Raw genomic sequence first — 23718 nt, 5'->3', positions numbered from 1 at the left:
CATTCCTCATTCCATTCCATGCATTACAATGAGCCTGTCCTCCGTTTTCTACCTCCACCAGCCTCCCCTGATTGCTAGAGTTACTTGTGTAACTGAGGTTGGCACTTGAGCATTACATACGATAAAAGGCATTCTTTAAGTGCCTTAAATATTGCTCATTTATAAATTGTGGATTTCAGAATAAACAGTAAGCTCATCATTCAATGCAATGATGGAACAAACAACTGCAGGGCAATAAACACCTTATTCTAAAGAGTACACGTTTTGTTGGTAGTTGTTTATTTACTTCACATAGGGGATTTCTGTGCTGGCAAGCCCAGTGTCAGAGGAATACAGGTATAATCAAAACAATGATTACTGTTTCAACTTTTCAACTCGCTCAGCCTACTTGTTGAACCGGGTGTATGGGCCAACTCTGCCGCAAGGCATAATTATAGGTGATGGGGGGAAAAAACATTATGCGGTTACTTCTCTTTGATGAGACAGCTTCTGGGGGTTGTGATTGAACTGTGTCTCTTCTGTCTGCGTCAATGGTGACACAATCACCTCATAGGGGGAAAAGGCCAAATGCAGCCGGAGTTCAGGCAGTGACTTTTACCACAGCGCCCTCTGGTGTCACGGTATTACTTTATTTTTCTTTGACAGTACTGAAACAAAGTACAGACACAGACAACTGTTTATAGATACACGTAGTAGATAGTCAACTCGCATGGAATACTGAAGAATAGTCCTGAACATTACACTGCCCCTTTCCAGTGTAAAAAAAATGACTCCCAATAGCGAAAAAGTGACAGAAGCTAAAATGGAACAAAAATGTCATTGTGACGGGCTTCAACATCAGATTATTTTAGAAACATTATTAGAACATGTGTATAATAATAATAATTGTGATGATTAAATACATTATTCCACACTCATCTTCATAATTATGGGAGAATAAATAAACTGCAGAACATGCAAGACATGACTAAAAGATATGACTAAAACATGGTTGCTGTACTTTGTCCTGTCTTAATTCATCACCAAAATCCATCCCAATTGATTTATGCAAGGTATCGAGACTATCCCCAAATGTTTGTTGTTGACCCATCATCTCTACATAAAATATATATCTATATTCTCATCTATGATCTGACCAGCAGAGCAGGTGTATATAGCTGTAACTAGCTAAACTATATATTATACATATAGGGGGCCAGACACAGATTAAGCCTAATTAATCTTCAATAAAGATGTTCTGGTCCAGGATTGGTCTTAATCTCCCTCAGGGAAACCTGGCCCATTATGTCAATGTTGTCTGTTTTTAAGTGTGGTATATTACCAACTGAATTTCCCATTTGTGGGACAACATCTATCTGGACCTGGACCTATACAGTATGGACATTAAAAACAGAAGGTACATCTTGGGTTGGCACAAACAGTCTACAGTACAGATACACATACATACATACATACATACATACATACATAACTTTGGCAGTGAAATCAGCTTTTAAACTGGGATCTAAAGACTATTTGTTCCTTTTGTTTACACAATTGATACACAATTTACACTTGACAGCGTATTTCAGAAGGCACTTTACATTGGACTGTACAGTACAAACATTAGCATACACAACAAAGTGGGGTTTGCTTGTCCACATACAAATAGAAAAATAGACATTGTAAACATGTGCGTTGTTCCCTGCTAAACGTCTGACCATCCATGGTAGTAGGCAGCCACTCCTGTCCTTGGTCACCCACACAGCAGCTCTCTGGTCCCTGGTGAGGAGGGGCTTGGAAGTGGACAGGCTTCACTGAGTCTCTCTGCTCCCATTGCCTTTATCCAACTGTTGTTCCTGGGTCCAGATTGAAATCACTGATTGAGTTTGTTTTTAAATTTCAACTGGTCCTCCGCAAACAAGTGCACCTGTAGAAAGGAACACAAATGAACTCACGGGGACTAAAAGGTGTAATTCTCGATCACACACACACACACACACACACACACACACACACACACACACACACACACACACACACACACACACACACACACACACACACACACACACACACACACACACACACACACACACACACACACACACACACACACGCTGGAGGAGTGGCGGAGAGAGATCTGTTTCTTTTCTTTCTCTTGTTTGTAAAAATGTTTGATAACGTTGGTGAAGTGACTGACTTTTGCCAAGATGTCACCAGTCAGCTACGTAATATGGATAGCTTTCCAGTGACAAACAGATAAATGGGATGAGGTACTATTACTGTATGTACAGTAGTGCTCTGTACCTCTGTTTCTACAATGCGATGGTAGGCAGGGCTGCTGAGCTCATCCAGGGTCTCAGGCACAGCCCTGTTGAGGGTCTCAGGGAGGAGCAGCCCCAGAGCCCCGGCAGAGACCCCACTGAGACAGAACACCATGAAGGGCATGGACACGTGTAACGCTGTCTGGAATGAGAAAAAACACACACACACGTCAATACAAGCCACCCTGATAGAAGGCAAAACCAAACTTTCCACCAATGATGATAGCCTACAGTACACTTTGACAATATGGTCCTTATGCAAAGTCAACCACATTTTAACATCAGTGTATTCATCTTCAATAAAGATGTTCTGGTCTAGGATTGGTCTTCATCTCCCTTAAGACCAATCCTGGACCAGAACATCTTTATTGAAGATGAATACACTGATGTTAAAATATGGTTGACTTTACATGATTGGTTGTTGGTCAATAAGGACCACATTTTAACAACATCTTAGTCCGTTATGACTGCATCTCTGTGTTGCTCACATACCATAGAGGGAACAAACGGTGCCAAGATCCCCCCAACTCTGCACGACATTGAACAGACCCCAAGACCAGCATTCCTAGGAATAAAATGATTCACATTAACAATTCAAATGTAAATAACTAAAATACAATTTCACATCACACGAGAAGACTTCGGGAAAAAAACGTATTGATCTGCTCTCCGTCTCCCTCCATAGTCAGGAAAGGTAAGCCTCGTCAGATGTGTTATTTTGCAAATGTTATGAATTTGCAGTTAGAACAAAAGCAAGGCTATCTCCAAGCAATAGTAAAACAGCGCCCTCTACTGCAATCGAGGGGTACAGCAACTCACCTTATGACAGTGGGGTACAGTTCAGTCGTGTAGATGTAAACTATGTTGAAAGCCGCACTGACCAATAGCTTTCCTAACAACGCTAACGAAGTAGTATTGAACAACCCACCTAAAGAGTAGGAGATGAGGATAACACAGATTAAAGTAACACATATCTGACAATGAATCATACACCATAAAGAGTCATTTAAAGATGGGAAGGCGTTTACCTGCATTTTCGGGTATAAACATGGTGCAAAGACATGACAAGCCGGCGAATCCCAAAAAACAGGCCATAGTTTTACGTCTCCCAGCCCTAAAAAACAAGCGCAAATTTGAAGCGTTGAGCACAAGAGGGATGAGCATCTTGTAACAAAAACAGCCGCTACGCTCCTGCTAATGACATATCACATAAAATTCAACTGAAACTGTATAGACATATGCCATTTAGCCATTTTGTCCAAAGCGACTTACAGTACAGTGAGTGGCGTACATTTTTTGTATACATGATCCCAACAGAAATCAATAATACTAACATCAATATGCCATTTAGCTGCTAAGTCGCTTTTATCCAAAGCGACTTACATTGCAGTGAGTGCGTACATTTCAGCATATATGGTCCCAGCGGGAATCAAAGCCACAACCTAAGCGTTGTTAGCGCCATGCTCTACCAACTGAGCCAAAACCCCAATTCAAACCCCCAACATTAGCATTGTTAACGCCACGTTCTAACCACTTGCGCCACACAGCACCACTACACCCCTCACATAACTACATCCCAACAGGAGGATTTGATGACTCCCAAAAGTACAGCGCACGGTAGTATACACTTGTCAAAGTGTAGACTACAGTGCACACTTGTTACCATAAAGGAAGACAACTAAATGTCTTAACTATAGTAACTATTCAATTCACCAGATAATAATGATCATACTCCTTCGTTGGTTAATTCATATCGTGTTGTAATGGATGAAGATCTCTCACCATTGCTTGTTCATGAAGTATATGCAGAGAGGGTATGCCGGGAGCTCCACCAGCCCGTACATCGACACGCTGAAGTACCGGTTGCCCGTGTCGTGGCTGGCGTTCATCGTCAGGCCATAGTACACCAGGCTGCAGGCGTACCTAGAGCACAACCACACCGTCAGTATAGACAACTCTGTGATGACAGTCTTCCTTGTCAAAAGGTTTTACAGTACGGTATACTTCAACCTAAAAACAAAAGCATTTACTGTGTGTTTAGGGGGTTGTTAAAGGTGGACTCTGGAACTTGAGGTGATGCCAGGAAGTCACGGTAATTTATACCAGAGATATTTGGAGTTAGGAAAGACGTGAACAACGGTAGACACTCGTTAGACGCGCACCGTCGAGACACACGTGCCGTAGTCGATCGTCTCCTGTCGTTTCTTGATTCGTCTCCGTTTTGAAAAGCGGCATGTCCAGGCATGTCTACTACTACGACTTCTGCTTCTGCTTCTTCTAATCTAAACGATGTCGTTTCAAAACAAACTGCCACTTCAAGCGAGTCACTACCGTGTGATGATAGGGCTCAGATCATCACGGTTCAGATGAGAGAGGACCGTTTTATGACTCACCAGACGTACATGAGCACCACGGTCCTCCGGCGGAGGATTGGGTGCGTGGCCAGGTGGAGGATGCCAGGGTTACCTTGGTTACCCATCCTGTCTGAGCCGGGACACCTGCGGAGCTTCACCTTGGCGCCGGTGTTCCCGTTCTGCAGCGCCATGTACTGCAGCACCTCCTCCGCCCGCTCCGTGTAACCGCGCGAGTACAGCCAGCGGGGAGACTCCGGAAGAGTCCTGCCGCAGCCCCAACAAGAAGGGACGCAAAACAAAAACAGGTTAGGTTAGGTACAGTACGTGTTCTATCCATAACAAGTAGCAGTGTCGTACGTTGGTCACTGGTGGCATATCACACTGTCATCGCAGGAAAGACTGTCAGGGTATTGGAAGTTTTAATGCCATTGCTCTTTAATTCAAGGTGACATTTTGAAGCCGACTATACCCTGTGGCCATGGGGAGAACGGCAGCTGGTGCCAAAAAGCATGTCGTCCCCCGTCCCCCGCCCGTTAAACTTCATACACCATAAGACAAAATAAGACTATTCTTGACAACGATTTCGGGGTGCTATTATTTCCTAATATTATATGTCGTCTTCTCCCTCAAAACGATTTCTTTTTTCATCGTGCACAAGCCACGTAAGAAGAAAGGCAAGTCACCAGCATACACGCACGTCCAAGGAACGCGTGTCGGGAAAAACAGTAAAACCGACGCAGGTCAGAAAAACACTGAAAGAAACCTCTACTTTGGCAACTTTAGCAAACCTCTGCTTTAGCGCAGGTGCCACCAATCAGATGTCGCTATAAACACTATAGCTGCGACAATCCAGTCTCTCATAGGAAATCCATTGGGCAGTTAGTAGTTACCTGAATCTATCTATCTATCTATCTATCTATCTATCTATCTATATATATATATATATATATATATATATATATATATATATATATATATATCAAAGTTTACTTCTCTTTACAGTAACTTACACACAAAGAAGAAAAAACAGAACACCAGGAGAGTTGGCTATAGTTGCCAGGTTACGCCAGGATCTGACATAGTAGCCAAGGACTCCAAATAGGGCGATTCCCACCGCGAAGGTCATATTACTCGAGGTGCCTGAAAAAATAAATAAAACATTAAACAGGGGAAAACCTGAACAACCTCTTTCCCTTAGAGCAAGCCCAGACCAATGTTTTATAGTGCTTTAGAAAAGGCCCTTCTGTGGCTATGAGCTAGGCAGTGGTCATTCTTGGGCACATTATTAGTACATTCACATAATGCGGTCCAAAACTTCTGAAAGTGGCATGTTTAAGAGATGTCAGAGATATTATATTAAGTTCATATTTTTTTATAAATAATATTTTCAATTGGTCAACTGTTGGACCAAATGTTCCTTAGCAACGCTCCATGTTGCTATGTTCCAACCAAGCCAAAACAAGCCCAAGCAATATAATTATTTTCTGATTAGATTTCTTGAACAAGCCTAATGATATCAGTAACATAGCAACATAGAATGTTGCTAAGGAAAATGTGGTAAGTTGACCCGTTGAATAAAAAAACCCAGAACTTTAAGTATGAATATATCTTAAACATGCAACCTAAACGTATGTAAATAATGACCAATAAGAGAGGGTGACCGCTGGAATATGAATGTGGCTGGAGGGTTTTGCTCAGAGTAACAGTGAACTAAAAGCTACAAAGGAATGTGTGTATCTATAGTTTTCTGTGGTATTTTCTGTGGTAACAACTTGTTGTAGTAGTAGTAGTAGTAATGATGAGCATTCTTACCCGTCATGGCCCAGTAAGCTTTGCCCACGTATTCCTGGGTGAGGACAAAACAGACCAGGGCCATGCCTCCGTTCATCAACCCCACCAGCAGGCGCGAAAACGCAAACACCTCATAGCTGGGAGCGAAGGCTGTGACATAGCCAATCAACACTTCAAAGAATAGACCTGCAGGGAGGGAGGGGGGGAGGAGGAGGGGAGAGAGAGAGAGATTTCTGCCTCCACTGCTTGAAACACATTTAACTGGTCTAACTAGTTCACACTGAACATGTTATCAAATCTCCAATAGTGTCTCTATTCATCAATCATTGACCATATATCCAGGAGCTTTTTACCAACACTATCAACTATGCTGGAAAGTAGGATGCAGGAAGCAGGTGAGAACAAGCAGCAAAGTTGTGATCATCAAGATCCTTACCTGTCAGGAAGACTGGTTTCCTCCCAATCTTGTCTGAGAGGGGTCCGAACAGAACATTCCCAAACAAGACCCCAGCGAAGAACAAGGAGCCAGCCAAGCTCACCTTGTAAGCCTCATCCTTAACAAGGAACCACTATGGGAGACAGGAGGGAGTGACTTGACTAATGACATTGTTACATTACAGGAGAACCTGGCGGAGGTAGAAGTTCAATTACAAGCATTACAATGAGCCTCTCGATTTCTACCTCCACCACCCTCCCCTGGTACATTATAGTAATAGTAAGTCCAGCTAGTGTCCAAAATACAGTTGAATTCCACCAACACATACGTGTAAGCCATACAATGGTCTCTGGCCATGTTACTCCTCCAATGCATTTAGGAATTGAGGAAATAATACGACCCTTCTCCATCTACATCAAAGCAAAGCACGCCTGGCTAGTCCTGGTTGCGCCTGTGGTGGAGGTCCCACCGACATTTTTCTCGCTTAGGGCCTCATAATAAGTTGAGCCGGCCCGGCAAGCAGAGTAGTCAAGTCTGGATACTCACCTCGGTCACGATGGAGTTGACGTCCTCTGTAAACGTGACATGTTTGATGAGCTCCTCATGGCTGCTGGTGTGGCCACCTTCCTCAATATGGTACTCCGGTACAGCTCCGACGAGAACGATGAGCATGGCCTGCCATGCCATATAAATCTGGAAGCACACCAACCTTGATGAGGATCAGTTCAATATCTTTCTTTTATCTCTTCCCTAAAGGACGCACCTGTGCACTCCGACGTGGACGTGAAACTAAAATGGACTAAAGTATACTAGGCTACTACCAAGACAAGCACGACCTGCAGGGAGAGTGCAGAAACACAGGCATAGCTTTCTAGCAAGCTGACCTTGTTCATTTTCTGGAAGCCTACTTCAAAGTAAGGTCGGTGTTAATTATCATATCACGGAAGTGACATTTGCATTATCACTGGCTAGCTTCAACCGATAACTAAAATCATTGGCTCCTACGCCAGGTAAAACCGCAGGTTTCCCGGCGTAGGAGCAAAGGTTTTAATCAAGGTACTATGCAGAAGACAGAAGTTTAACATTAGCACATTGAGCTAGCTCACTGCCAACCTGGCTCTGTATGCACCTCCCCAACAGAAAAAAAAAACAGAGAAAAAAAAAACCCAAACCTGTAGCAAGACGAGGACTCCCACCACCCGTTTCTGATATGATCCAAATTCTCCTACAACTTGATATGCCTCCTCTAAATCCATTCCAAGAGGACACGGTATTCTGGCATAACATCACACCAATTTCTGAAGACTCCAGCCTGTATGCATCCTTTCGCAGACGTGGATTACGGGTCACGTGCCATCATGTCGAGACCCTGATTGGTCAATGAGAATGGGGCGCTCAAAACGCATACAAACACAGTAGCGCATGCGCAGTTCACATTGAGAGTCTCTTTTGAGAGTCTCTTTTGAGAGTCTCTTTTGAGAGTCTCTTTTGAGAGTCTCTTTTGAGAGTCTCTTCTGGTTTTATGAGTGGGCTTGCTTTCAAAGCCCATATGCTTTTGACACTATTCAGCTTTGTGTATCTCAAAAACTCCTATCTTTTAACATGGTGGACTGTCAATTTAGGCGCCAACACAGAGCAATAAAGACAACAGGAGACCTGCAGAACACGTTTTTAGAGTGATTACACAACAATGTCAAAGTCAAAGTCAAAGTGGCTTTATTGTAAATTCTTCACATGTCAAGACATACAAAGGAATCGAGAGGACGTTTCTCACTCTCCCACGGTGAGACAGATAAAGTACTCTCTTTCCTACCAGATCTATCCATCTGTGTCCTCTGAGCTCCCCTAACCCTCATTGAAACCTATCTGTCTATCTATCTATCTATCTATCTATCTATCTGTCTATCTGTCTATCTATCTATCTATCTAACATTCTATCTATGACCTTCTAACATAGTATCTATCTAACATTCTTTCCAGCCTTATATCTGTCCTAACCTTTCAACTACCAAGCATCATCCTTTCTTCGTTTCACCAGTCACTACTGCTTCACTCAGTATAACCCATACTTAATTGTTTGGATCTCCTCCTCCTCCTCTGCTGCCATCATTCTATCATGACAGTTCTTGGTCTTCCAAGGCCTTGTTACACTGGAGATCATCTGATACTCACACTGTGGTGCTAGGTCTGGTTGTGGGAGCTGAACTATGCAGCAATCCAGACCTTCCACTGTAGGAGGCAAAACACACTCTTGGGGGTGAGGGTTATTCACTGGTGTCAATTGTATCTTTCATGTTTTGGAAAAATAAAAATAAACATATGTACATTGGTTGTCATGTATTGGACTGACATGTGTGATGTCATGGTTGTATGTGTTGTATTGTGGGTACCAACGGAACAGATGCACATTGTGGCACAACAGTAAAGTGTTGACAGCAGTCATACGTATGTCTCAGTCATTGTGGCTAACATGATTAGATTTGATGTCACTGTCTAATTTAGTATTAAGATGAAGACTCAACATACATGGATTCTATTCACACAATAGATCTTCATCTCGAAATGAAACATATGAAACATATTTCTCTCCCTCCCCCTCTTTGCCATCCTCCTCCTCCTGCTCTGATGTCAATTATTCTATCATGACAGTTCTAGCTCTTCCAGCTCTTCTTGTTCAACATTCTACCGGGGCACCATTGAAAGCATCCTGTTCAGCTGCATCACTGTGTGGGGTGGTAGCTGCACCGAACACAGCAGGAAAGCACTGCAACGCATAGTGAACACAGCTGGTAAGATCATTGGTGCTCCACTCCCTTCCCTGCAAGACACCTACTCCACCCGCCTCACCCGAAAAGCTACCTCGATTGTGAGCGACGCAAGCCACCCCGCACACAGACTGTTCAGCCTCCTTCCTTCTGGAAGAAGGTATAGGAGCCTCCGTGCCCACACCACCAGACTCATGACAAGCTTCATACCCCAAGCTGTTAGGAAGCTAAATTCTCTCCCCTCACCCCCCCCAGCCACATCCTCCAGGCTGCCAGGAAGCTGAAACCCCCCCCCCCCCCCCCCTAAAAACACTACTCTGGACAATCTACCGATCTATTGCACTATTAGTATTACCAGCATTTGCTATTTACTGTATTAACTGTCTTTACTGACTGTTCTTTTTGCACTGTTTAAATTATTTTATTGTCTGTCATTGAATGTTTCACTTTTAGTATGTCTTGTCTTATCTGTTGTGCCTGTGCACTTTATCTGTCTCACCGTGGGAGAGTGAGAAACGTCCTCTCGATTCCTTTGTATGTCTTGACATGTGAAGAATTGACAATAAAGCCACTTTGACTATGACTTTGAACTACGCAGCAACACAGACCTTCCACTGTAGGAGGCAACAAACACTCTTAAATGGGGGGTGAGGAATTAATGTATTTCATGTTTTGGAAGGAAAAAAACAAACATTTTTTTAATAATTTTTTAAAATTATTATTTATATAGCACCTTTCATACATAAGAATGAAGCTCAAAGTGCTGTACAATACTGCGCAAAAGAAAGAAAAAGGAACAGATTAAAAAACGAGAAAACAACCAAAACATCAGCAAAGTGCTGTACAGTGCAAGAGCAGATTAAAAACAAAAACAACTATAACATATTTGATCAATACAATAAAATCAACAGAGATAGCAGCATAGATAAAATGCTAATTGAAAGCTAAATTGAAGAGATTTAGTTTTTAACTGTCGCTTAAAGATGTTTAGTGAGCTTGCTTCCCTGATTTCTTGAGGTACCGTATTCAACAGTTTAAGGGCATAGTTAATAAATGCCGCATCACCAACCTTCTTTTGGGTTTTGATAGTAACCTTCAATAAGCCAGTAGGAGAGGACCTGAGTGCTCTCGGGGGCGTATAGATTGTCAGCGAATCAGTAAGGTAGGATGGATGGTCCCAACCCATTTAGTGCTTTAAATACGAGTAGAAGAACTCCGATGTCAATTCTAAACAATACAGGGAGCCAGTGCAGAGCAGTTAAGACTGGAGTGATATGCTCTCTCCTAGTTTGTGTCAGTAGCCTAGCAGCAGAGTTTTGAATTAGTTGGAGCCTATCTATAGACTTCTTGGGGAGGCCAGTAAAAAAGTGCATTACAGTAGTCAAGTCTACTTGAAATAAAAGCATGAATCAGTTTTTCAGCATCCCGCTGAGTTAAAAACAGCCTAACCCTAAGCTTGGCAATGTTTCTCAGATGAAAAAAGGCTGTCTTGGTCACCTTGCTAATGTGGGAATTAGATAACACTAAGACTTGTAACCTTTGACTTAATCAAGGGAGTTAGATTCCGAAGGCTGTTTAAAAGCATAGCCCGTTTGTCTTTGGGGCCAAGTAAGAGGATTTCAGTTGTCCTCATTTAGCTTTAAAAAGTTATTGTTTATCCATTTGGATAGCAAAAAAAATAAAAAATAAATTGAAAAAGTATTTTGCCATCCAGGATTAGATTAAGATGGCTGATTTCACCTATACAACTCAATATGCCAAATAAAAAGTTCTATCAGGATCAGATCTGAAATACTGGGCTCAGGAGGAAAGGCTTGATGCCCAATCAGCTCACCTGCTGGCATTATTTTTAATCCATCACTTGAATCATGGCCTGACTACCTCACACAGCTCTGCCAGATATGGTTCTACATTTAACAATGTTCCATTGTTGCCTTGAAAAGATAATCACAGAAAGAGTAAAACAATTCAAGGAGGCAATCTTATTAAAAACATCTCTTTAATATTTTTACACTTAACCAAAGACAGTTACAATAAAACATGTTTTCTAGCTCATTTAGACAATCAATGACAGCATAATAATTCAAAGAATCACAAACAGAACAGATTATTACATATATAAGTAAGAACAAGTATAGTAAAAGGACACACCAAGAGTTAAAAAAGTGAAGAACACTCAAGCTGTATTAATTCTGACACCTGAGAGGCAATTTGGACCTCGGTGTTGCCTGAGTTTCATTTTCTGCCATTTTGGATCGGTTTATGCTCTTGCTTTCCTTCTTGCTGGCCTTCTTTTGCTGAAAGGAAAGGTGACACCATTACAAACAAAGCCATATCTATGTTTACCAAGAGATGAACCATTGTTATGCATGGGTGGAATTAGGAATCGTTTAAAACACACATTTGATACCATTCCAAGCATTACAATGTGCCCATCCTTTGATTTCTGCCTCTACCGCCTCCTCAGTAACAAGTCTAACAGAAGACCATTAAACACAGACATCCAGTTGTTGCACACATCTGACTGCAGGCTTCAGTCTTGTTGTGGAGAACTTTCCTATATGTGCTGTCAGTGATCAAACCGTACACCAGGGGAGGCAGAAATCAGAGGACACGCTCATTGTAATGCATGGAATGAAATGAGGAATGTGTATTTGATGCCGTCCCTCATTCCATTCCATGCATTACAATGAGGGCTCCTCCGATTTCTACCTCCATCAGCCTCCCCTGGTGTACGGACTGATCATGGCCTGTAACAAGGTGTTTGATACCATTCCACGCGTTTACAATAGAGCCCGATTTCCAACTCCACCAGCCGCCCGCTCTTCTTAATCAAACAGCCAGAATCACAAGTGTAGTCTCACCTTAAAGAAAGGCACTCTTCCAATCTCGTAGCACATGAGGTTCTCGTCGATGTAAGACGGCTCCGTGACATTGCTGTCATTGTAGCCACTCACTTCATCCTCCAGAGAGTCCTAAGGCAACAGGACAGTTGTCAAAATGCAAGCGAGAACTTACTCTAGTCAAGTATAGAGAAACAGTCGAAAACATTCTGTCCTGTTATATTCCTGTCAATAGCATCAATCTAAGCAAACTTCAAGTAACATTGAGTAATGTATTCGTACTAATGTACCCCCGCCCAACTGCCACAGATAAGCCCCAGACCCACAGTACAGACCTCTCTAATGGTTCCCCATGCCATGTGCAGCATTAGGAGGCAGAAATCAGAAGACGGGCTCATTGTAATGCATGGAACGGAATGAGGAATGGTATCAAACACGTGATACCATTCATTACAATTAGCCCGTCCGACGATTTCTACCTCCACCAGCCTCCCCTGGTGTGTAGCCTACCTGATCCAGTGGCTGCTTGTCCTCCTCCTCCTCCACAGTGTCACACTGGGACATGTCTGCCTGCAGCTGCTCCTGCTGGTGACGGAGACTCTCCAGCAGCTCCACCCTGCTCTTGGACTTGGGCAGGACCCCAGGGTAGACGTACTGTCTCCTCTGAGGAGTCGTGCCTGGGGTGGAAGAGAGAGTCAAGTCGAACAAGGTCAGTGATTGGAAACCTCTCTAAGTGGACACAGAATGAGCAAATAGGGAGAAAGGAGGAGTAAATACAGACACAGGATGATTATCTGATTGGTTACATTCACTCCTGCATATTAGCACGTCCAAATGGTCATTACACATTCACAGTCTCATGGATTGCAGAAAGGGCACCATTTCAATAAAATAAAGATGGCCATAGAAGATAGTCTACAACACATCAAGGAAGTATTCAGTGGGGTGAAACGCACGGGTAGAACACAGCTGGTGGAAATGTTACGTGAAGACGACTCCTCTCACTTTTCTGATCTGAACCTTCTGTAGTGTACCGTTGTGGCCGCAGGCTTACCAGTTGGGACGTCCTGACTGAGCTCCTCCGTGAGGAAGCAGCTGACCCTGGACAGGCTGTGCTCTATGTGGGCCACTAATTGAGTCTGGTGGTTCTCCAGGGCGGTTTGGTCCAGGGCCGTCTGCTCCCGCATGGCCCCCAGACCAGCCTCAACCTCCCTCCGCTGCTGCTCCAGGTTCCCCTTAATCTCCTGGACCTTCTCCTCACAGCTCTGCTCCAGACCCTGGAGGCACACACGAGAGAAACACAGATTAGACACTTACCAATGCTTATTTTGAACAAAATGTGCTCAGGAGTTGTAATATTAACTGAAATGATCTGCAAAAACCTAGCAAATGTGTTGGAATAATAAGAGATGACCAATTTAATGACAGAGCTAGTAAAGGGCTACTAGGCATCACTTGCTTCAATGTATTAGTCTACCTGTTGCAGGGTTTGCGTGGATGTAGTGATGTCTGTGATCAGGCTGAGCTGAGCCTGGGCCTGGGTCTCGGTGCTGTCCTTCGTGGTGGAGCACCACTCAGCCAGCTGGGTCAGGGACGTCTGCAGGTGGCCGCAGGCCCCAGCGCACTCCTCGACCGTGCACTCTGCCTCCTCCGCCGTCTGCCGGACCTCGGTCACCAGGGAACTGGAGGTGGAGTCCATGAGCTCCTGCTGGGTGGTGGTATGGCCCTCAGCTGCACTGCATCTCCTGGGGAGGGGAGGGAAGGGAAGGGGGAGGGGGGTGTTACGTGTTAATTCACTAAATGCTAAAAAACTCTGGAACCACCGAGAGTGACAAGTGTTTTGTGGTATTTACCCAGCAACAACATTTTGCTTGGATACAAAATTAAGCATCAGAATTTACGCATTTTTGGTGAATACCCAAAAGTTAGAAAAACACTCTAGTTGACAATTCAGATAACTTTATTCACCCTCGGCACTAAATGAGTTAAAGGTGCAATCTGTAATATCACTTTTCCTGGTACCAAAAAAAAAGTTCCTACCCGCAAAACCAAAAAATGAAATAAGACAATTATCCCAGAGTGTGCCTTATTTATCTGTAAAAAAAATAATTGGTGAAAGCCATTAGAAAACGTTGTTGCACTAACGTTTGCAGGGACTGCTGCAGGGAGTCGACAGGGGCCTGCAGGGCGTCATGGGCACCCATTAGCCCAGCATAGTCACCCCGGGTCTCCATGGCCAGGAGGTTGAGCTGGTTCTGCAAACACTGGATCACCTGGGACATGCCCTGTGGGAGAGGACACAAGGTCAGAGAACAGCATGCTTAAACCAAACTTTGTGGCGACAAACCCAATTGTTAGAAAACTCTTACCTTGCGTCCTCCACTCCCTTTCTTCTTAAAAAGCATTGGAGGAGAAATGTCTATGGGGAGAAACCTAGTTCTTCACCTCCAATGAGTTTTGAGAAGGAAGTGAGTGGAGTAAAGGACATGAGGAACAGAGTTTCTAACAGACTAGGGGCTTGGGACCCAACATTGTCCTAGAGCAGGGGTGCCCACACTTTTTCGGCTTGCAAGCTACTTTCAAAATGACCAGGTCAAAATGATCTACCTACATTAAAAAATGCTAAATATATATTGCGAAATATATACATGCGAATGCATGGTGACACGTGACCCGTAGAAGAGATCTCAGACTGGCCGCATTGTACGTCAATCAAGTGGCGCACCCACACTGGCTGAATTGCCTCGTACCGTGCTGAAGCACAAATGTCCGTCGTAAAAAATATTTATAAAAAAAAGAAAAGAAAAAAGAAAAGAAAGAAAAGAAGATCACGTCGTAATACGCGTCACGCGATCGACCGGCACTACTCTCACGATCGACCGGTCGACCGTAATCGACGTATTGGGCACCCCTGTCTTAGAGGGTTGGAACACAGGCTGTACCGTCTCATGCTTTTGGTCTGCTCTGCTGATCTGCTTCTTGAAGTTCAGGTGTTCAGTCTTCAGGGAGGTAAAGCCCTCAGTCGCGGTCTCCCTCAGGGCAGCCAGCTCCTGGACGTGGCTGGTGAAGAATGAGTTCATCTCCTGCTTCATGGCCTCGATCTGGGGAAAGATCCAGATCTAATGAAGCTAACATACTGGAAGGAATACACTGAAACCTATCAAATGTAATGCATGCATTTGAGGAGAGCACTGTATACATTCTAATCATTATTCACTTGTCACTACTAGTCACCATCATTAGTTACTAGGATCAGTGCAGAAAAGTACACAAATTATACAGATTGTATGCCCCAAATTCAGGGTTCTCCCCCAAAGAACGTAAAAGGTTATACACTGAGGTAATAAAAAAATAAAAAATAAAAATAAAGCACAAATTAAACAGATATTAGTAATGGTAGAGTGACTTTACAATTGCCAATGACATTGTTGTTAAAAGCTTAAGTTTTATGTTCCTCAGTTAATTCAGTATTTTAGCTGTATGTTTTGCACATTTTGACTTAAATAAATAAGTCGTTTTTTATAATGCAATCCAGTGCCACCTTGTTAAAAAATTCTGCAAAGAAGCCTGCAGTTGTTCAAGTTTCCCCCCTCATCCCCTTACCTTTGTTGCCAGATCACGGTGGCTTGCCAGTGTCTTCTTCATGCTTTCGTTCATCGCCGTGACGGCACAGACACCAGGCAACACCCGGGCCAGCAGGACGTCCTCCAGCTCCTCCTAGAAATCATCATTACATTACAGATTGGTTCCTTCAGACAACTCATTTGACTTGTTGTCAGGGCATGTGTAGACTGAGCTAGTTGATTCTATGCCAAAATCATATAACGACCAAACGTTGCATCGTTTTATCCATACATAACAGTACCAGAAGCTGAGATGGGTTGACAGAACATGGGGACCATGGACATGCATGGCTGTGGAGAACAGGGGAGGCTGGTGGAGGTAGAAATCAGAGGATGGGCTCATTGTAATGGATGGTATCAAACCATTCCTCATATTACATGAGCCCATTCTCTGATTTCTACATTCACCAGCCTCCCCTGCTGTGGAGAAGTATATGTTCTTAGCCACTTACGAAAACGTGCTGCAGACTGTTTTTGGACTCCAGACACAGCGTCTCCTGCTCCATCATCTTCGCCTGGCACTTGGTCAAGCCCTCAGCGACCACGTCTCTGATGCCACTGAAGGAGGTGGCGACGGTAACCATAGCCCCTTTGAACGCCTTGTCATTGACAGTCAGAAGACCCTCTGAAAGGGAAGGACAGAAGACAATATATACAATATCCTGCATACGTTTCAAGGCCAGAACAATAGACCTCTAATACCTTACACAAACAGTCCTCTCCATGGCCTCCCCAAACAATCCAAACTGCCTCCCCAACAATCCTGTTGCCAGAGGCAGGCATGTTCACCAGAATATCCCACATAATATATCTTTTGGCCAATAGGTGTCACTCTTTCCCTTCACCTAACCCCTCACCTCAGAACATATTCTCCTGGGCCCAGTCTTTCAAAACATTTAATTTAGATCAGACTGTCCCAGATTATTTTTTGCTATCCAGGATCAGATTGAGCTGTCTGATTTCCGCTATACTACAAAAAAAAAGTTTGGAAATACTGGGCCTGATTCTTCAACGGCATCAAGCCACTCACCAACAGAGGTTCTGCAGGAGTCCAACATGACCTGGTGCTTGGTGCGCTGCTCCCCCACAGAGCTCTGCATCTGGCTGAACATGGCTTCCATGTGGTCAGCGAAACGGTGCTGGAGGTCAGAATTCTGCTCCTCCACTTTCCTCTTCCGCTCCAGCTTGGCGTGCAGGCCCGACACATCCTTTGTGCTGGCATCGACAGTAGTCAGCAACTGCAAACACAATCACAGGATAGAGGTACAAAAAAACACGATTACTTAGAGGGATGTGATGAAGATAAAAATAACAAATCTGGCAAAAAAACGATATTAGTCAGAAATGCAGCGATTCCCAATCCCTAGTCCTCTGACCGTATCTGCGGTGGTGTAGAGTTTCTGCACGGTAGTGGCCAGTTCAGAGACCACGAGCTCCTCCTCGGTGAGCTTCTGTTTGGTGTTCTGCAGGTCGTTGTGGGTCTCCTGCAGCTCTTGGTTCCTCTCCTCCAGGTCCGTTGCGCACTGGTCCAGCTTAGACTTGCTGTCCTCAAAGAGCTCCAAGGCCTGGGGAGAGTGGAACAAACAAACCAGTCACCTTCTAGTGAACGGCTCAAGTCAATTCCCGGTCTGACTGAGGAGGACAGTTCTTAGCTGTTGTGCCATATCTGGGCTGCATTCCGAATGCATTCGGAATGCCATCAATGAGCCCGTCCTCCGATTCCTACCCCCACAAGCCTCCCCTGAAGTATAATATGAGACACACAATACATGAGATGCCTACCCTCTTCAGTTCCTCTTCCACAGCTGATATTCTTTCAGTATATTCAGTGATCTGTTCCTCCTGGGAGGTGATCATGCTGTTCATGCTCCTGAGGTCAGAGAGAGACATAATCAATCATCTCATCGGCTCTTACCAAACTGTTGTCTTGTGACCTGGAATTGACATCAATCATTTCCCGCGACCCCCACCAACAACATGATTGTGGAATATACCAATACATAAATGACATCCAAGTGTATTCTAATCAGCTAAAAGATGCTCTAATTGGTTGGACAAGAAACCCAAAACACTGCAATATAGGCTACAGGTGCAATACACAGACAAACATTTCTATTCAGTATGAAGAAAACCATTGTCTTATTTATAAAATCATAGAAGTTAGGTTGATTTCCTCAGGGGACCACACATGGTCCCCTGAGGAAATCAATTGGGAACTGCTGCCCTATACCCTCTCCTATTTCTGTGTTTCATTACAAATAATATAACATATGAACCTTTCCAAAGGAAAACAAATGTTAATTGTAAAAGAAAACAAAAAAAACACTTTGCTCTCAGAGGGTATGAATGTACTGTAGTCACATACTCATAATTCTCAGATGATACATATACTCCATTCTTGTCACGAGTGGCAGTCAAATCCCGCTTCAGACGCTCAATTTCCTCTGTGTATTCCTGAACACAAAATGCAAGCTTTCATTAGACTTCTTGCATATCAAAATATACCTTCTTACAGTAGCAGTGTATACACGGAGCTTCTTTCAGACAGAAATTACATTCAGTTTCTGTTACCTTGATCAGAGTTCTCTTGGTCAACTTCTGGTTAACCTCTGGCTTGTTCATGATGTTCTTGGCCCTGTTGGCATAGTCCAGTGTGCTCAAAGTTTCCTGAAGTCATCATGAACAGAAAGAAGAAATACAACTCAAGTTTTAAAGATGTGGGTATCACAGGACACTAAACCTTTTCTAATGACGTGAGGAAAATGTAATTACAAGTGACTTCGCCCTCCAAGTTCCAAAACACACCAGCAATTACCGATTAGTAGACAACCTCTAATGTATTTACACAGATACAGCCTGACACACACACACCTCAAGGTTCGAGGAGGCTGGGGACACGGTGGCAATGATGGAGGTTTTAGTGTGGCCTCCCAGAGAGTCCTGGAGGATGCGGGTGAGTTTGGACTCCCTGTAGGGCACGTGGGGCCTCTTCTCCACCAGAGCAGTGATGACCCTGCCCAGCGTCAGCAGGGACTGGTTAATGTTGCCTGCCTCACGAGCACGCTTGTCCACAGCCCCTGAGCGGCCAATGTTCTCACTGCCAGCCAGGTCCACCTGGGAGAGGATGACGTTAGGTTGGCTAGTGTTTAAATCGGCATTAAAAGGAAGAAAACGGCCAAAGTGATGCTGTGCATACAGTAAATAAAAGTGTTATAGGTCACAAGAGTTTAAAGAGCAACGTTCTCACTCTCATAACTAAGGACTGTGTGCCAAGTCATCAAGACATGTCGCCATACCAAATTCAGTTTCCCGATTTTGACAAGTTCCTCTCCTTCGATGGTGATTTCCTTCATGTGAATCGTGACAGAGAAGACTGAGTGAGAGCGACTGAAAAACAAAAAAGGGAAAAACTAATATTAATTCATACAGAAATGGAAAATGGCATTAGGTCCTCCTAGGCATTGGAATGAGTGCAGGATAGCTTGTAATAATAGGCTCTGGTTTACCTGGAATAGGCATTCATCAAAGTTGCGGCAGTCTTTCGCTTGGCAGCACCACGCTCCAGAATCTGGTACACTTCATTTTTGTTGTGAACGATGATTTCCCCTAGGCCCTTGATGATGACCCCACGCTGATGGACAAACAAATAACACTCAGTCCAGCATTCATTTTCATTGGAGAATGTACAAATTAACTCATATTACATTACTGTAGTATTTACTTTTTATATGGGCAGGGGGAGTGTCATACTGAATTTAACTCATACACCCCCCCCCCCCCCGACCAGATTTGTAAGTCCATCCTCTGATACAGGTAATTTCAAAGTAAGCCGATTGAACATATACCATTCAACAATTCAAGGTAGACTCAGCGATACACAGTTATCACTGAAAGATTGATTTTGTGGTCAGGTCATATTGCGGAGTCTACATTTACAGAATGTACTTATTGGATAAACCCTGGGCTATACAGCACCCAAAGACACTTTAATAGAAACTCAACTTTGAGGGTTAAGCACATCTTTTCCTGGAGAGTCTGGATGGTACCTTATTGCGTGGGTCATCAAACAGCTGAAGACGTTCAGTGACATCGGTACTGGGACTCAGCAGGTCAAACAGCTCTTCGTTGTAGATCTCCAGCAGGGAAACCTTGACAGAAAACTCTGTCCCGTTGGCAGTCAGCTTCTCAAATATCTGATGAAGTGTTCGGGGGATGACACCAGCCAGAGGATCCTGAGAGAGGACATGTTTATGTCACAGGTTAGAGCTACTGAGGGCAATATGAACAGAACAAAGACCGAAACAACATTTTTCGAGATATTTCATGAGTTAGAGCATACATCTTCCCACGTAAACTCCTCATTTGGAGATCTCTCTCCTTCCATTGTGAAGGTCTTTCCTGTTCCAGTTTGGCCATATCTGCACAAAGGAGAAAAAAAAACACATTAAGGTGAATCAGAAAGAGGAAGAACGACAAGACATGACAGACGTCGGCCTCTGTTAGGGCCACTTTGTCACAACTTACGCAAAAACCGTGCAGTTGTATCCCATGATTACTTCATCCAAAATAGGGTAGACAACACTTCGATACACGTCAATTTGCTTGGCCCCTTGACCGAACACCTGGAGGTTTTAAAAACATACAAGTTTCACCAAGTGGAGCAATGTGGAGCAATAGCTGACTTCCCTAAATATATTGGTGGTTAATCCATCAGCAATAGATCACTTACCATGTCAAAAGTGTATGTCTTTCGGGCTGCCTTGTCGTTCGCACCTCCTGTTCGCACTATCACCTCTTTTCTTTTTTCATCACAATCAACGACTCCATGGCAAGCAGACTTGCGTTCACTGTTGTTGAAAGGTCTAAAAGAGGCAAGGATAGACAGACACCAAAATTAGCCATACTTAAACATCACTCATGCAAATCATTTATGATCGACTTAGCTGGTCGTAAAGGTTGAATTACCTGCATCTCACAACGACTTGAATGTTTCTCCCCTGCTTCTCATCCTTTTTGCTCATACTACTGAACGAGTTATGCGAAGACATGTTTGCAGAACACCGAAATCCTGCAAACGCCCGCTGTAGAACAAAAACACACTTTAGATTAATTTACCTTAAGTTAGAGTCAATTGGCTGGCCAATCGCTAAGAAAACTGCTAGCTATCTGAGCGACTAGCTTCAAAGATGTGGCGGGGCCAGCTAGCTAACTTAACTAGCTCATTAGCTACATTAGTATGCTAGCTAGCTAAACATAGCTAAAAAAAAAAAAAAATGCTCCAATACCAGATGATGAAATCTTTTTTTTTCCTCCTCGCAGTCTTCGATAATTATCCTGTGGTTGACTTCAGCGATCAAGCTATATTGTTGAAAAGTTTTTGACTTTGATGGTCAACTATTACTGCTGGCGCTGTTTCACTTATCGCGGATAAACGTTTCAAACTTTAAATATCGCTCGTCCAAGAAGTACCGCCAATGACCAAGAGAGATTTACCAACAACGATCTCATTGGCAGCAGTGGTCACATGCAAGCTGATGCATCACGGGAGCACATATTTAAATGGGACAGAAATTAATCAAGTGCATCAATCCAACCACTTGATGGCGATGATGCCCACTTTTTGGTGTTCAATTCCAGGATGTCTGGTCCACCAAAGAGGATGAAACCAATTTACTTTCTTTGGGTCCACTACATCAAAGAGACTGATCTTTGGTCTTTGGTGATCCAGTTTGTCAAACGCTGCATGGAGAGCACAATGAACGAAACATTGCACGATGGCAATTCATTATGAAATCCTGTGGGAAAATTGCATTGCAAAGCATCTCCGTGCAAGATGTATTGCATAAGATGGAGTGACCGAGTCATTTCATTATGAAACCTGATAAAGATAAACTTGCCTCTTTTAAGACAGCCAATTATCTAGAGTAAACTATGGTGTTGTTTTACAGTATCTTTCATCAGTTCACTGATGTCGGCCTGCAGACTTGAAACTGAACAAACCGCTGCAGTGTCCATTTCTGTTATCGCTCTGTGTGATTGACATGTCAATTATGGTGCCAGGAATCACCCTACATGTTACTTTGATACCTAGCTCATTCAGCTACAACTGAACATAATTCCCATTCGCTATCAAAACATTACATGTCCTTGATGGACAACTTATTTGTCATAAATCTAATGCTAATAGAGACAGATTTATGTGTGATGCTGTTTAGGTGGAAATATTAGCCAAGTCCACTGGAGAATATGATGATAACCTATTGTGACCTATTTGGATTTAATGCATCAAACTGCCACTTGAAGTGTGCAGCTTGTAGCTTTGAGATTTGCCTGTATTGGCAAAGCGAAGTACATGAACCCTGGTTTGAAAAAGGCACAAGAAAAACACATTCAGAGAGATGTCTTTCCTAAAAAATAAGGAATCTGTCTTTCTGTGTGAGGTCCAGAATATAATTTCATCTGAGCTTGACTGTCTAAAGTCTGCAATATCCATATTTAAACCGAAGGGAAAATGCGACAGGGACATGATATACAGTACATATTTACATCAGGGGAGGCTGGTGGAGGTAGAAATCAGAGGATGGGCTCATTTTAATGCATAGAATGGAATGAAGACATCCGTGTTTGCTAACATTCCTCATTCCATTCCACAATCCGATTTTTACCTCCACCAGCCTCCCCTGATTCACACTTTAAATTTCATGAGCCACCAAAAACCTCTATTATGAATTGCTTTAATTCTTAACTGCCAATTGAGATCCCCTTCTTTCTCTTGTCTTGTCATATGTATGACATGACCACTACCCATCAACCCTGCAGAGCAGAGTCATCCATCTCCAGGGAGGCAGCCACCCACTCAGCCTGGTGTGGTGGGGAGGGGGGCAATTCCCCTGTGGGTCTGCCCCTTGTGTTAGAGCCTACCCCTTTACATACACACACACACACACACACACACACACACACACACACACACACACACACACACACACACTATCTTAATCACCATCATCATCATCATCATCATCATCATCATCATCTTACCCTACAATGATTATTTAGTATTTGGAGCATACTGCACTTATTGTAAGTCACTCTGGATAATATATGATTGTCTGCTAAATGTCTCAAATATACATGTAAATGTACTCTGTAAACTAATCTGACCCTTCATATTTGGGCTGCAGCAGAGCGCTTTCCAGAGAGGGTACCTGTACTGCCGTCCTTTGTGTCCCTCACCAGGTTGTTGACCACGGCTAATTATAAGAAACAAATCAAATACGATTAGATTAGATTAAATATTTCTTCACTGTCTGATTTTCAGACAGAAATATAAGATATTGGCTTTACCTATAGAAGGAAAAGGATAGGATACAAACGTAACAAACATACAAATTCATGAATAACAAGACAGACATGACAGCTTGGTTGGTTGGGATGGTCAAAGAACAACAAATAAGATATACTTTGCTTCCACTTGTATTTTATCCATGCAAAGCTAAGGGTACCTGATGGGAAAAATGAACAGAGTGAGGGAAAATATGAATGCATTCATCTGAAATGGAGGCATCTAAAACAGTTCCTGCATTGATGGTCATTTCAG

At 43.3% G+C, this 23718-nt stretch overlaps 2 protein-coding genes across 2 annotated transcripts; both read right to left on the bottom strand.

The window, feature by feature from the left end:
• Positions 1 to 274: 274 nt before the first annotated feature.
• slc22a15 (solute carrier family 22 member 15) lies at positions 275 to 8216 on the bottom strand. Its single transcript, XM_083671718.1, has 12 exons — positions 8060 to 8216; positions 7434 to 7580; positions 6888 to 7020; positions 6473 to 6637; positions 5671 to 5800; positions 4700 to 4924; positions 4089 to 4229; positions 3335 to 3420; positions 3126 to 3234; positions 2799 to 2871; positions 2290 to 2448; positions 275 to 1909 (listed from the first exon to the last, which is right to left on the bottom strand). Exons 1-12 carry the CDS (start codon positions 8141 to 8143, stop codon positions 1856 to 1858), a joined length of 1506 nt encoding a protein of 501 aa, XP_083527844.1. The 5' UTR covers positions 8144 to 8216; the 3' UTR covers positions 275 to 1855.
• A 3434-nt stretch (positions 8217 to 11650) lies between these two features.
• kif11 (kinesin family member 11) lies at positions 11651 to 21519 on the bottom strand. Its single transcript, XM_083671398.1, has 23 exons — positions 21404 to 21519; positions 21084 to 21199; positions 20848 to 20980; positions 20643 to 20740; positions 20458 to 20536; positions 20165 to 20350; positions 19625 to 19749; positions 19415 to 19505; positions 18990 to 19232; positions 18690 to 18785; positions 18484 to 18572; positions 17901 to 17988; positions 17495 to 17683; positions 17149 to 17356; positions 16571 to 16743; positions 16099 to 16212; positions 15438 to 15596; positions 14641 to 14780; positions 13973 to 14240; positions 13550 to 13772; positions 13006 to 13172; positions 12517 to 12627; positions 11651 to 11949 (listed from the first exon to the last, which is right to left on the bottom strand). Exons 2-23 carry the CDS (start codon positions 21164 to 21166, stop codon positions 11839 to 11841), a joined length of 3174 nt encoding a protein of 1057 aa, XP_083527524.1. The 5' UTR covers positions 21167 to 21199; positions 21404 to 21519; the 3' UTR covers positions 11651 to 11838.
• Positions 21520 to 23718: the final 2199 nt, after the last annotated feature.

Source organism: Argentina silus (genome assembly GCF_951799395.1).
Source record: "Argentina silus genome assembly, chromosome: 6".
NCBI classification, from domain to species: domain Eukaryota; kingdom Metazoa; phylum Chordata; class Actinopteri; order Argentiniformes; family Argentinidae; genus Argentina; species Argentina silus.
Note: the sequence above shows the minus strand (reverse complement) of the source record. Positions and strands in the feature narration are given on the sequence as shown.